General features: G+C 34.1%; 1 protein-coding gene across 1 annotated transcript in view; it reads right to left on the reverse strand.

The window, feature by feature from the left end:
• Nucleotides 1–628: 628 nt before the first annotated feature.
• The window catches only part of LOC144978212 (uncharacterized), a 16,490-nt gene continuing 1,190 nt past the window's right edge, over nucleotides 629–15,928 (reverse strand). The window contains exons 2-7 of the mRNA XM_078923997.1: nucleotides 14,029–14,134; nucleotides 9,632–9,756; nucleotides 6,636–6,741; nucleotides 3,828–3,943; nucleotides 2,300–2,323; nucleotides 629–992 (exon numbers count right to left, since the gene is read on the reverse strand). Of these exons, the coding sequence (XP_078780123.1) occupies nucleotides 892–992; nucleotides 2,300–2,323; nucleotides 3,828–3,943; nucleotides 6,636–6,741; nucleotides 9,632–9,756; nucleotides 14,029–14,134 (578 nt within the window). The 3' untranslated portion in view covers nucleotides 629–891. The remainder of the gene's footprint in view (nucleotides 993–2,299; nucleotides 2,324–3,827; nucleotides 3,944–6,635; nucleotides 6,742–9,631; nucleotides 9,757–14,028; nucleotides 14,135–15,928) is intronic.

Below are 15,928 nucleotides of genomic sequence, written 5' to 3' on the forward strand. Positions count from 1 at the left end.
TTTCAATTTGAGGGTGTCTACATAACGCACTTCCAGCTTTCGCATTTTACTTTTTCATTCTTTTACGACTCCCCATGTAAATGTGGTCAATTTTGGCTAAGATGAAACAGTTATATTTATCGCTCGGTGGCTCAGTTAAAATTGGCTACCGTTGGGATCACGACAGGTTTGGAAAGTGAAACAATAATTTTACGAAGGCTGTGTGAAATTACACTGGGATGTGTTCTGACACGCCAATTCTAAAAAGCGTCGCTTAGCCTTGGCAATATATCCATCGTTAATATAAACGGCCCCCATGAGCTATGCGTAGCGCTATGGAACACTCCTAATTACTTTACGGTCTTTCGACTACGATTTGTGAATTCTTTCTTTCCTTTTTTTTTTATATATTTGAATTTGACAAATTGACTGATTTCAGTTAATTGGCTGAGAATTTACAGGTCTATAAATTATTATACGAATATTGAATATGACACTTATTTATGTACAGATATTTCATTCTCTATATCATTAATTAATTGACATTGAATACTAATTATATAAATGATAAATTGTATCTATTCATAAAAGTTACACATAGCATTTATATATTATATATATATATATATATATATATATATATATATATATATATATATATATATATATATATATTCACACACACACTAAGTGATCTGCTTAACATATGCATCACAAAAACTAATATGTGAATTATTTTGTTCCTGAACTCATAAGAATGAGTAGAGGAAAAACAGACAAAGGGGGATGGGGGACAAGTACCAAAAATAGAAACAACCCAAAAACATTCATAAATGAATCCATATTTTCATGGTGACAAGTACTCCGACTAGAGCATAATATGAGGTAAAATTATCACAAATTAGATTCTAATTAGACAAAGATATGGAGTAATGCCAATATGACGGAAGCAGACATGACGAGAGTCATCAAGGAGGGTTTAAAAGATCCACAGCCCTTGTTGTTGTAGTTACCTTGTTGTCGACGGAAAAAAGAAAGATGGGAAAACAATAAAAAATAGTCATTCAGAGACAATAAGCCTAAAGAACAAGAGTTCAAACAGGTTTCTACAACATTAAACAAACAATTACTTGCTACTAACGGATAAAGAGTAATTGTATTTATATTTCTACAATCCCCTGTTTATAAAGTAATCAGGTATGCAGACCTACAGGCAACAAATAGGCAAGATGTATATATATATATATATATATATATATATATATATATATATATATATATATATATATATATATATATATAATTTTAATAGTTACCACATTGTGGTAAATATTGAAATAATAATTCGCTCCATTGCTACATGTCGAGCACTATTCTTACCATATTTGTATCCAACACGATTCAATATATATATATATATATATATATATATATATATATATATATATATATATATATATATATATATATATATCATACATATGTATATATATATATATATATATATATATATATTATACATTGTAATGTATTTTTGATTTCATCGCTTTTTTAATTGTTGTTGGCTGAATAAAATTTTTGAGCCCTAAACGTTTGATTTGTCTTTGTTTTTAAGGGTTTTACGGCGCTTGCAACACATTTAGGTTATATCAGCGCTAGTAAAAAGGAAGAAAATGGGATAGTAAAAAGTTCTAGAATTACAATTAAAGCACCCAAGAAAAAGTAAAACATAGGGGAACTGGGAACAAATAGGAATCAGATGTAGATTCCAAGAGCATACCATCAATGTACTTAGCTTGAGGTCACATATAAATCTCATCCAGACGCAAGCATAAAATCCAACAAAGAGAAATACACTCAAATGCTTACATTATACATTCAAAATAACAAATATAACATAACATAAAAAATACATAACAGAGATATGATTTACAAGGAAAAAAATATCATCTCCCAAAAACAATAACTATGCATTTGACTGTTTCTCTCCCAGCTAGGACTCCGGCCAGGGCCAGGACAAAACCAAGTAATCTCATTCCAAGACAAAGACAGAAAGCATGTTGTAAAACAGATAAAAAAGGGATAGAAGACACAGTATGTACCCCCCCCCCCCCCTGCCCATTATGGGAGGAGTCCTAAACGTTCAGTCATAGTTATTTTGTTCTGTTTTGAAGCTGTTTTACAATGGGAGGAAAGCAATCAAGATATAATTCATTACTAGTATTCCTCCTCATCCATACCCAAATGCAGCCAACAAACCAACAAAATCCAACAAAACCTCAAAGAATAGAGATTAAGAGAAGCAAAATATCATACTTACCAGTAGAGTATCCATGCCGTTTGCCTAAAGTCAACAAGGAATGAAAAATATAATAAATTTGTGAAATAAGACCATCGAGAGGAAGGAAAAATGAGGGAGGCGAAATGGGGGAGAACATGAAGAGCAAAAGCCACAGTAGAACAATTAATGTAATCGTTTTAATTGTTGACATGGTCTAAATCTCAAGTGTTTACCTTAGATACCTCTTAATCCTCTATAAAATACTATCGGAAGTCTTTGCGGTTTTTGTAATCATGAGAGTTGCTATGATATAAATATTTATCTCAATGATAATGGTTGACTTTAGGCATATAAATATTTATCTCAATGATAATGGTTGACTTTAGGCATATAAATTTCACACCACTTTGCCCTATTAACGCTAAATTAGTTTAAAAATTAGATTCAAAAATTCCTGTAGAAAGATGAACGCACGCCCTTTTACGGCAGACTTTTAAGCAAATTAATTTCAAAAGTTTCATTTCAAACTTATATGTGTGATATTTATGATTTTTCCAAATAATAATATTCATGAAAAAAATATTTTTTTGTTTCAAAATAACAAAGTATTTATCTTATGGCAAAAACAAAAACAAGCTACAGTCAACAGTTCCGAAGTGATTTCTGCCTTGTTTTTATACTTATGTTGGGCGATATCAGAAATTTTCGATATCAATAAGATACGATATGGCAGCGATACCTATATTTTAACAAGAAATAATGATTATCACTTCCCTCGTTTTATCTTATCTATGGAAACGACGACTGCTATCATTCGCACCTCGATTGTTGCATTTATAAATGCAACATGTATGAAGCATGTTGGTTTGTAAATATAAGTCAATAACTCCGTGAGAAATAGTGCTTCATGATGTTACTGTGAATTATATGTTCTAGTAGTGTTCATGATATTGAAGTAAGGGACACAGGTCTCTAGTTTTATGGGTTGGTCCTTTCTCCATTTTAAAAGATTGGTAATATTTGCGCGTTTCCAGACATCAAACGATGTCTGGAACAAGAATGTATACATGTATATTGGAGCAAGATCCTTTGCAAAAGTCTTGATGCACTTTGCGAACAGTCCTAATGCTTTATTTTCATTCAGGTTTGGCATCAGTTCTAGTACGCCTATAAATCCATGAAACTCGTTTCCTTACTTAAACTTCAAAACATTTAAATTTGATCATATTTTGACTATACTGTCGTGCTCTAAAAAAATAATTAAACATCAAATTCTTAAAAGTTTGGTCAGAAAACTCGTCCTAATATCGAAGGATTAAAATGACCCTCATGTTTTCAAAAAACACTCAAACTTGAGACTTTCTTGACAAGTTGATTGAGTGTCTTTTTAATTGAACGATATTTGATGGACGAGTTTTCTGGCCAACATCTTTAAAATGTCGGCTTTCTTTTCAGAGAATGGCAGTATTCTTCATATAGTTTAATACCATATTGATCCTGTTGGAGCATTATCCTTACTATAAATACATGAATGCAATCATTTACATGTATTAAATTAGCGACTTACATAATTCTTCATGTTCTTGGATAAAGCCTTTCACTGAGTTGATCACATTTAAATAGAATTCACTTTTGCAAGTTTTTGTGAAATCATCCATGCATTTGCGAGTTGGACCAATAAGCCTGTAATAAGATCATGGGAAAATATGTTTATGTTTATGTTTTTAAGGGTTTTACGTCGCTTGTAACACATTAAGGTCATATCAGTGCTAGTAAAAAGGAAGAAAATGGGATAGTAAAAAGTTCTAGAATTACAATTAAAGCACCCAAGAAAAGGTAAGACAAAGGGGAATTGGTTCAAATAGGAAACAGGTGTAGATTCCAAGAGCACACTATCAAAGTACTTAGTTCGAGATCACTAAAAGTCCCATCCAGACACAAGCACAGGTCCCCACTAATGGGAATACACTCAAATGTTTTACAAATCATATATAATAAAAAGAAAACATAATACAATGCATAACAGAGATATGATTTACAAGGAAAGAAATTTCATCTCTCAAAACTAACTATACATTTCACTGTTTCCCTCTCAGCCAGGGCATCCGGCCAGGACCAAGACGAAACCAAGTAATCTCATTCCAAGACAAAGACAGAAAGCATGTTGGAAACCAGATGTAGGGGAATAGAAGACACAGTAAGTACCTCCCTGCCCACTATGAGAGGTCAGGAACCCCACCCAGATGGGAAAATATGACTATGATGTATAAATACAAAGTTAATATGTAAAAAATAGACAAATGGAGTTTTATTTACACAGGGTGCTTAAAAGTGCATATGGCAAAACTATCACGCGGTATTTTAATAAAGAAAATCAATAGAAAACACTAGCTTGGACACATGTGTAGTACACAACTTCAAGTTTTTATTTCATGTTATATAAATGCTCATTGTGGCCACCGCCAGCAACACGAACAACATCAGGCCGATATGAGAATTCATCCCAAACACGCAGCAGCATGTCACGGTCCAGCATGCTGATTGCAGATGTTATTCGATCTTTCGAGTCATCGATACTTGCTGGAAGCGTAGAATGTAAACTAAATGTGCAATTCATCCATTCACAAAATTCTCTCGCGTACATTATAGTATGCAACAAAACAATTTAAAATGGAAAAGAAAAGAATACAAATTGCATTTGCCTATATTACATTAATTAGCAGTCTAAATCAAATTTTAAATTAAAAGAAAAAAAAAATAAAAGTATTGAAGCTTGCATATCAACAATTCCCATTAAAAGTATTATTTATAGAAAGTATCTTCTACAATATTGTACTCATTAAATGCCGACCATTTTCTCGACTCGCATCTTCGTTAGATTATTTATTCCACTTTGAAATTTAAAAATAAATAAACAAAACCATTCAGAATTACAGTAAAGTCTTAAAATATTACTCAAATTAGTTGACCTAATATTAGCACAATGCAGAAGTTGCAGTGGGATAGTTCTCGAGTTTGCATTTTCCGAGATTTTCGCTGACATTACTCACTGCTTAGATGGCACACATAATAGACATTAAATGTTTCATGAAATGATAAACACGATTATTGCATTGACCATTGTAACTTTAAATCAACAGTTTGGACAATCGCTTCACTCCAACTTAATAGCAGTCTGACGCAGCTGGTCACAAATCAGGCGTTCAAAACCCTGGGGCCAATTTTATGTAAGCGGACTAGATTTAGTTATGTCATAGTCTAGTAATTGACTTGCTAGTCTTAAGCCTAGGCGAAGTAAGTGACTTAAAAATTTGAATTTTATGAAAGTCTCTGGCAGCTTCTTGCCTAGAATTGGGCGTTGTAAGGACGGTGACTAATTCGGCTATTTTGTGCTGGAAACATCAAACTCTCTAGTAAACAATTGAACATAAGATACAAGCCTTCATACTTTCAACGCAAAAGATTTCCAAAGAGGAAATCCGCAACACATCTGGTATAGATAATAATTCGTTCCGGTTCATAAATGAATTTGCTTTTGCCATGATGAATCGAATCACGTGATGACTGTCCACTGACCAGACTACAATGACGTGCATGGTCGACTGTCAATTCTATATTTAGGCCAATGAAAGCTTCATTGAAAAACAAATAAATAAACAACGTATGTTCTGATCAATCACATTATTAGTTACAATGCCAGCAGAAAAACTTTTGTTTCCAGTATAATTTCTAATAGATTTTTGGTTGTTTTTTGAAGCGAACACTTCGACTGAGTATCCGCTCACTCTCAACCCCGCTTATCTTACATTTTTAAAAGCCAGTGTCAATAGTAACAAGATACTTTTTGCCTTTGTCATTCGTAACGGACTTACTTTCCTTCCGAATCGAAGCTCTCTCAATCTAAGAATAGCTGATATTTTGTCGACGCTATGATGTATCCTAGTAACTAGTCTCAGAATAAGCTTGAAGTCTGTCCTCAACAAATGACTAAATTTTAGGCAAACTTAGTCCGAAGGTGCCGTGATTTTAGTCTGGGACGTGCTTGGTAAGCTAACATAAATTCAAACTTTTTGAAGCCCTCGACCAAAGTCAGAGACCAAACGCTAGTCCGCGTTCATAAAAACGGGCCCAGGACTGTGAAACGCCATTTATGGAAAGAGCAGGTAAGGCTTAAAGATTGTCTTTTTCAATACTAACCAGGCCTAAAAGATATTAATGAAGTATCAAAGGCAAAGCCTCTTTGACTCCAATTATCTGGCTGAAAGGTCATGTGTTGGGAGACTATGGCACAAACAAACAAACAAACAAACAAACAAACACACACACACACACACACACACACACACATAAACGTATATACATAAATGCAACTTACGAGCATCCTCGAGCATTGGTTTTTGTACCTTGCATTTGTCTCTTGAGTCTTTCACCACATGCCTTCAACTTTTTTGAGTCACAACCTGCAACATCTCCAATATCAGCTGAAGAAAAATTAGCCCAAAGTTAAGAATCTTTAACCAAAAAGGTATCAATACAACCCCCCCCCCCCCCCCCCAAAAAAAACAAAAAACAACAACAACAAAAAACACAACAAAACACAACACTTATCTAATATTTATATAGAGAGCAATATGCACTAAACGTGCTCAAAGCGCTTTACAACGGGTCCCCAGCAAACAACAACATTTAATATGTAGGACGAGACATGACGCCTGTTAGGCGATATTGCAATTTTCTTACAGCGACAACTGTTAGTGGCCATGTACTCATTTTACACCTGAGTACGGTGAGAGAATATGAGTAATGAGTCGTTTCCAAGGACTCAGCTATGCGCCGCTGAGAACAGGTCTCAAACTCCGGGCCTTCCTGTCGGAAGGCGAGTGTCATACCGCAAGACCACATAGCCGCACAAAGAAGTTAATGTGAAATGTTGGTTCGTGTATCATTTTACAGATTACTATACAATTCCATAGAAACCTTAGGCTGTAAATTGAGTGCAATCAATTTCCTCTCCTGTTCGTGAATAATTAGTGTGTCATAGACACTATACATTTCTGTAAATTACTAACTGCAAACACATGAAACATACTAGAAAACAAGACTAAGTGTAACCTAAAACGTTTATATCACTATTCAAATATTTATTTAGTGAGAATTGATCATTTAAATGTGTTCTAAAAGCAAAGAAACTCTGTGTGTTGTATCACTTTGTTGGTAGGAAATTGAAAGAAATTTTAATTCCGAGATAAAACGTTCACGTTCAATTCCTGTACGCTTCAGCAACTAAAACGAGTGAGTTGTACTCACTTCGGTATGATAAAACAAGAGACAGACTGTGGGGTAAAGTCAAATGGAGGGCAAGACGGACCGGTCAGGAAATTGAATGCACTCAGTTTACAGCCTAGTGAACATCACGACTCTCACAAACTGCTTAGCAAACATAAAAAGGCGTCTTCAGAGCCATCAGACCTATGGAACCGGAGTTTGTCCTGGCTTATATAGAATGAAACGGACAATAGCAAATGCTTGCTACCGTTTGGATAGCACGCTAACGGGTTCAATCAATCACTGCTGGGCGTACAGAGGTCAGAAGAAAAAAAAATCTTGACTGCACCTTTCTGGTACGAGGCAAAGGTCATACCGCCTAGCATAAAAACAGGACTCAGACCCATAATGCCTATGGAGCTAGAGTTCATCTCGATTTATGTTGAGATAAACGGAGACGGTAATAATTGCCTGATACCCTTTGGATATGAAGTTTGTCAATCGAAAAATGGCATAAGAACTCCAGCAATCCATTACTTGTGGGGTTTGACAAAGGAATATGTTATGCAAAATAACTTTCCTAAGGGCACACGACAAGAGTGTCAATTCACCAACTATCATGTTGTGATCGGAGTCCAAAGCATACCGTTACACCACAGCGACCCACACATTGAGCGCAATGAAACTGATGAACCTTCAGGAAAAAAATAAAACAAACAAACAAACAAACAAAAATCTTGAGCGTTTATATAGCGCAATATCCACACAATGTGTTCAACGCTCTTTCCAAGAAGCCCAACCAAACAGCAAAATTTGACATGTGGGACAAGACAAGAGGATTGTAAGGCGGTATTGCAATTTCTTTCTTCGACAATGTCGACACACAATGTCGGCCAATAGTCTTTATTAAACCTGAGTGTGGTGAGAGAATATGAGAAAAGGCCTTATCTAAGGACTAGACTTTCTGCCGTTCTAATGTGGAACTTGAACCAGGAACCTACTAGTCCGATAGCGAGTGACATACCAGGTTACAACAAAACCCAACTTGCAGTACGTATAAATATAGAATTTAACTATGCAATCAATTCTTGCAAAAGCTGAGAAAACGTATATAATAATGATAATAATAATAATAATAATAATAATAATAATAATAATAATAATAATAATAATAATAATAATAATAATAATAAAATAATAATAATAATAATAATAATAATAATAATAATAATAATAATAATAATAATAATAATAATAAATAATAAATAAAATAATTGTAATAATAATAATAATAATAATAATAATAATAATAATAATAATAATAATAATAATAATAATAATAATAACAATAATAATAACAATAAGAAGAAGAAGAAGAAGAAGAAGAAGGAGAAGAAGAAGAAGAAGAAATAATAATAAAATAATAATAATAATAATAATAATAATAATAATAATAATAATAATAATAATAATAATAATAATAATAATAATAATTGAGCTGTTATATAGCGCAATATCCACTAAACGTACTCAAAGCTCTTTACTATGTGACCATGACCAAAAGCAACATGTCGAACGAGACATGACGCCTGTTAGGCGATATTACATTTTTCCGAAAGAGACAACACTGTAACGGCCAGGTAGTCTTTTTACACCTGATTACGGTGAGGAAATAAAGGAAAAATCTTTTCCCAAGGGCTCAACTATTCGCCGAGCGAGGCTAGAACTCAGGACCTTCCGATCCGAAAGCGAGTGTCATACCACAAGACTACATAGCCGCACGATGTCTTCAAATGAGAACAAAGTACTTCAAATGGAAACTTTGAGGCTCAAAAGTAATCTTAAGCCAATTTTTATTTTTTTATTTTACGGCTTTTTACTGTGTTTGTTGTTGAATGTAGATAGATTTTAATTCTGAAATGTTCCAAGTTAAGCGTTTAGAACGTCTTTATGAAGCTGTTATATTGTCTGAACTACAGGACAATCATCAATAATTATAGATAATATATATATATATATATATATATATATTATATATATATATATATATATATATATATAAATATAATATATATATATATATATACTGTTTTATATTATACTAACCATCGCCACTGCACATCTTCTTTACTGAGTCAAAAGCGTTGAGTGAAATGCGAATTTGAGATGCCATTTCAGGAGGACAATTGGCCGTTTCTCTTTCAAAGCATTCAAGGGCTTTATTCAAGGCCCTGGCAAGATGAACAAATGATTAAAGCATTCAAAGTTTTAATTTCAGATTTTCACGAGCTAGACGAGTGAAAGTTATAACCCAATAAACTTAATATATTTTTCTTCTTGCACCCTTTCTCATTAAAAACCATTCATAAAACAAGGAAGTCTAAACAAATAAGAAGATAAAAGCCAACAAATTGAATTCAAATATCACACTGTTTTATAACTCGAACCTCTTTCTTGGTTTGTTTCTATTGATTGATATTGTTGACGGAGCTTATAGATTTAGTGTATTGTGGCTTCACGTTGTATCTTTGTTCCAATATTGACTTTTTCTTTCGACTATCAATGAAGGTCTGAACTTCATCTTCGCTGCAGTTTGGAGAAGTTAGTGTTAACAAAAAGCAGCTATTTTCAATTCTATGATTTCTTGTCTGCTGCCGTATGCATATACTTCAACTTGACTCATGAATATCACTGTGGGTACGTGGTTGGATTTCAACGCAAAGACCATCCTTGGTGTTTGCGAACTCTCGGCCTCTCTCTCTGCCTCTAGTTGTTTCAAACGTCAACACAATAAGAGCGGATCATAAACCGCAATGATGACTCATGGTCGTGCATTTATGGGTTATGGTTATTAACATCTATAAGATGTCCTAGGTTATGACGCCTGCTTCCGTCACAAAGGAAATGATAGACAAAAAAAGGAGTTTAATAATACAGTATTATAAACAAAGGTTTTGATTTAAGATTTTTATGAGCTTGACGAGTGGTCATCTTAAAATAAAATAAACATAAACGAATCTTCTATCCTTCTATCCAAAAAGAAATCACAAAACAATGTAAAGAAGAAGAAGATGGAGGAGGAATAGGAGGCGGAAGAGGAGGAGGAGGATGAGGAGGAGGAGGAGGAGGAGGAGGTAAATCACTTGGAACTGAATTGAAAATTCCGACTAGAACATTTCTGCTGCTGTCTTCAAATATTTCGACTTGACCAATGGCATTTCTTGACTTCATGAGTGTGGGTCACTAGGCAGATTGTACTCGCCACAACAGAAAAAAAGAGTCATGCTCGATATCCCCCCCCCTCTCTCCCTCTTTCTTTCTTTCTATCTTTCTCTCTCTCACACTCTCTCTCTCTCTTTCTCTCTCTCTCTCTCTCTCTCTCTCTCTCTCTCTCTCTCTCTCTCTCTCTCTCTCGTGATGTAATTACACCATCACTTTTAGCGCTGATCATTAACCACGATTGATGACACATTTATGGATTTTAACGCATGCTTATGTTTCAAGGAAATGATAGACAAAAATTAGGGGTATAATAATAGACATTTCTTCAATGTGTGCTGTTGCTTGGCCTGAAAATTTGAACGCAGCATGGCATTTGGGACTGCTGCGCTTCAAGACATGGTGTCGAAGAATAATACACAAGTTGAAAACTTATTGTTGTACAGCGCCTAACACAGGTTTATTTGGGGAAAAAAAAGCATTTGAAAAATTATTTTGACACAATCTTGTACTATATCTTCTGCCCTTGCCATTATTTCTCCCACTAGCGAAATATAATATCAAGAACCGCTTTTGTGTGTTAAAAAATATAGGTATTGAAAAAGGAGATGACCAAGTTTGGTTGATCAACAAGAAATTATTCTTGATTACTCCCCTTGGTTTGTTGTTTGAGTTTTCCAAAGGTCGCGGCTTGTTGTTATGTGCTTTTATGAAATTAGCTAGTGTAACGGGGCCATTCAATGAACTTGATGGTAAGTTGATCAGAATAAGGACATTACTTTCGAAAAAACACCGTCTACATGATCAGCAAGGTACAGAGTTCCGTCATCTGGGAGGGAGTTAGTAGTCCAGTGAGTAAACAATTATTGGTCATTTGACACGAGGGCTGTGTGAACTAAATGCCTTTAGATCTGATGCGCGCATGTTTCATTTCTGAAGGCAGAATACATAACAAAGAAATTTCAATCAGAATTTTCAATTACGGTTAAGTTGGATACTTTTTAGTTTGATTTCTAACATTCAATGGGGAATGGAATTGAAAGTAATCAAATAGCTCTACATTACATTTAATTTAATTCAAAATGTCTTTATTGTCGGAAATATTTTGCATCTGACTCTCAGAGTAAACCAGAGTAATAGCAAATAAATAAGAACAAATAGATAAATACTAGTATCAGATCTTTATGATCTGTCTTTGACATTCAAATCATTGTACACAGATTTAGGTAAATAGTGCAATATATCAACACTGTAAACAACCTCCCCATAACATTAACTCACACACTCTCACACCATCCGATTTTTTACTCCCTTTAGAAACTAAAATCAAGATTTATTTTCTTAGTTTAAAATATGGAAATTAAAACCTTAAGACCCAATTCTTAAAAAAGCTCTGGGTTAAGAAAACGGCAGTCAGACCATTTACATTTTTACTGGCGCACAAAGACATGATAATAATGATAATAATAATAATAATAATAATAATAATAATAATAATAATAATAATAATAATAATAATAATAATAATAATAATAATAATCTTGTTGAGACTGAGACATTAATGATGCATAACTGAAGCTAATCGCGTGATAAGAACAAACAAAAAAACACTGTTTTTTCTTACATACATCATACATGATAAAATATAGTATTGAATACAGAAAAAGAGCTTAATACAATATTTAAGACAATCGATGTCTTAAAATTCAGTCGAGTGACAAAAACTTGCTTCTTGGACGAGCGTTTATCATTCCCTGATCTATCTTGGCTCACAGAATTTGGTGAGATTCGATTTAAAAGGATCTTTACATTTTGCTTTCCTTTTCATAAACAACGTTTACTGTCGATGCCAGGATTCAAACATATAACAAGATTTCAGATCAAAATTAGACATGAAAACGTGGAATAGTCTCCGTTTTAACATCTAAAATGCATGTGTGCTTTGAACCAGTTTAAAATCACGGTAGACGCTAATTGATTTCTCCGAGATTTAGGGATGAGTTTTTTTTTTAAATTACTCTATGCACTTTGTGCCATTTTTAGTTTATTACGAAATCTTAAATATCACTAGCAGTTCGTAAATGTTAAGGTCTGACTTTGTTTTGCCAATTAGATATTCTAGATGATTCCATTACCTTTAACAATTTATTTTAAAAATCACAAAAAAACTTTCTGAGGCACCATGCTATTTAAGAGATTTTAAAGGATTAAGTCTTAGATTTGACCTTAAATAAGATAAGATAGATACACAACCAAACTTAAACTCAAAACATTTCTTTCCTAAGTTCACAACTAAAGGTGTCAATGAGGGATGTGATTCAAATATAATATGAGACATAATTCGTTGTTTTTAGAACAGCTAGATTACCATGAGGCAGAGATTTGCGTTACAATTAAAAGATTCATAGACTAACTTGATGAAGAACTTTGTTCTATAATATACAAGTTTGATTTGTAGAATCAGTTTTTGTGTTTTTCAGGACATTTGTTTCTATAAAGTGAAAAGATTGGTGAATTGTATGATTTAAAGTAATTTTTAAAAATAATTTTATTGTGCCAAATTCTTTGCTTCTTTTATTTGAGATACTATCTATCTTAATGTCTTTTTTGTTTTGTTTGTCAATTATTAGACAAATATTCGTTGCAACCCCTGGCAGATTAGACAAAATCAAAAATTTCAAGACCTATGCTATACCAAAGTTCAGTATCTTGTTATCATTAGAGCAGCGAATTATTTGAAGCAAATTCGTTATTGAAGACATAAATACTAATCAAGTAAATAAAAAATGTCGACAAATTACCATTTCTGACAGGTAAAAAACAACGAAAGTTTTTTGTTTGTTTTGTTGGTTTCTCAGAATACATATATTTTTTTCTTTCCTTCCTTAATTACCTACAAATATCTTACTAGATAGAATTGTGTGGCACATCATCATCATCATTATCATCATCATCATCATCATCATCATCATCATCATCATCATCATCATCATCATCATCATCATCATTATCACCACCACTACCATCATCATCATCATCATCATCATCATCATCATCATCATCATCATCATCATCATCATCACTACCACCACCATTTCCACCACTAATACCACCACCACCGCCACCACCATCATCATCATCATCATCGCCGCCATCATCATCATCTTCATCATCGCCATCATCATCAGCAGCATCAGACGCAGCAGCATTGTATCATTATTATTTTTTCGCCAAAGCACAGTACATAATTTTTACTTTGTAACATGATCGTTGTTCTATTTTACCTGCACTGTTCCGGCGTGACTACACCTGAATCCGATTTCATTCCTCTCAATTGTGATGTGCATGCTTTTATGCTTCCTTGTTTACATGCGAGAGACGCGCCAAATCCTGGAAAAAAGGTGAAATTAAAAATGATAAAAATCAGATTAAGCTGACGTCACTCAGGTCTTTGTTAATGTTTTTAACCAGTCATTTTTATGAGTAGTTCTCACAAATCTATTGAAAAGTAGTGCAAAGCAGCCCGAGGGTTTTTTTTCTATTAGAGTTAGCTCGAGATCGGGGGATTTTTTTTTAATTAGGGTTAGCCATAAGTCTTAGCAAAGGTGCTAGGGTGTTTGTTTTTCCTATTACTATTAGGGTTAGTTAAAGGTACTAGGTTTTATTTTTTCTGGGGTTAGTTGAGGGAATGATATTTGAGTTGTTTCCTCTTGTAAGAGCTTACGGAAAGCCTCCCCAGGATCGTCTTTCAACTCTGCTCACGTCTGCTACTTCAGGTTTATTTTCACAGTTGAATTTCTTACCACAACCTGTTTTCACACACGGACAACTGTATGTTGCTGTGTCACGGGTCAGAGGCTATAGTGGCGTACACTTCATGTTGGGCCACACAGAAAAATCAACAGAGGATGTATCAAGATACACAGACAACGTTGTTTACCAATCTGCCCTCATTAAATGATGGTGGGTACAATATCGAATGAAAATAGTTCTTTCCCCGCGAAATTGCGTGCTTTTTACTAGTATATATATATATATATATATATATATATATATATATATATTATATATATATATATATATATATATATATATAATATTTCAAGTATAATTATGATCAACTATATATATAAATATTTCAAGTATAATTATGATCAACTTCTACAGTGTGGTTTCGAGCATTCGCTCTGATCAGGGAGTGAAAGTGAAAGTAGGTTGTTGTGTTTATCGTACTATAAGACAAAGTGTTCGCCGTCAGGCTGAAAAAATGGTATTCAATACAATATTTTCTGATGAAGGTCAATTGCATTTATCTCATGTTGTATTCCTTAGTTAAGCACCGCTTTACTATAATATGAAATTCTGCTGAATGAGTCTCATTTAAAATAACGCATTATTATGAGGGAGGGAAAAATAACTCGAGCTCAATACAGAATGGCACTGGGTACCCATATAGTTGTGCCACAGACTTTGCAATAGTGCCAAACTAGAAGGAGAATAAAAAACTTTGCGGTGATGGGGGCTCGAACCCGCAACCTTACTGGTACGACAACTTCGTCTAGTCGGAAGAGGGTAGCTCTAGAGTCGAAGCCATCCGTAAGTAATATTTGAAAGTCTGAAACCGAACGCAAATTATTAGATTGTTTTAACATTGTTGTCATAGACAAACGTTTGTGCTGGTTTGAGAGTATTTCCATTACAACAACGAGCCCATGACAATGTGGGTTATCAGATTTGCAAATAAGTACATGTGGAATTGAGTTTTATACAATTTATAACTTTTCCGATATTACTTATGGCTTTTTGGGAAGGGAGCAAGAGAAGTCATAATATCGCAGTCACCATTTCTATTGTGAAAATAGCAAAGTGTGTTGTCGGGGTCAGACGAGATGGAGGACCGTGTGAAAATGATTGACATTGGTTTCTTTCTCCCCCCCCCCCCCCCAACTCTCTCTCTCTCTCTCTCTCTCTCTCTCTCTCTCTCTCTCTCTCTCTCATCTCTTACCCTTTTCTCCCTCTCTCTTTCTCTCTCTCTCTCTCTCTCTCTCTCTTTCTCTCTCTCTGTCTGTCTGTCTTCTCACGCATCAACGCCACAGCTTCTTTCACACTGAATTTCTGATTTCCTTTTCCTCTATCCGTCATTTTACGCCGATTGCTTCCAATACGTTGAGCACATAATAGTAC

The sequence above is a fragment of the Berghia stephanieae genome, chromosome 8, assembly GCF_034508935.2.
Source record: "Berghia stephanieae isolate SIO BIC M18660-M18661 chromosome 8, UCSD_Bste_1.3, whole genome shotgun sequence".
NCBI lineage: Eukaryota > Metazoa > Mollusca > Gastropoda > Nudibranchia > Aeolidiidae > Berghia > Berghia stephanieae.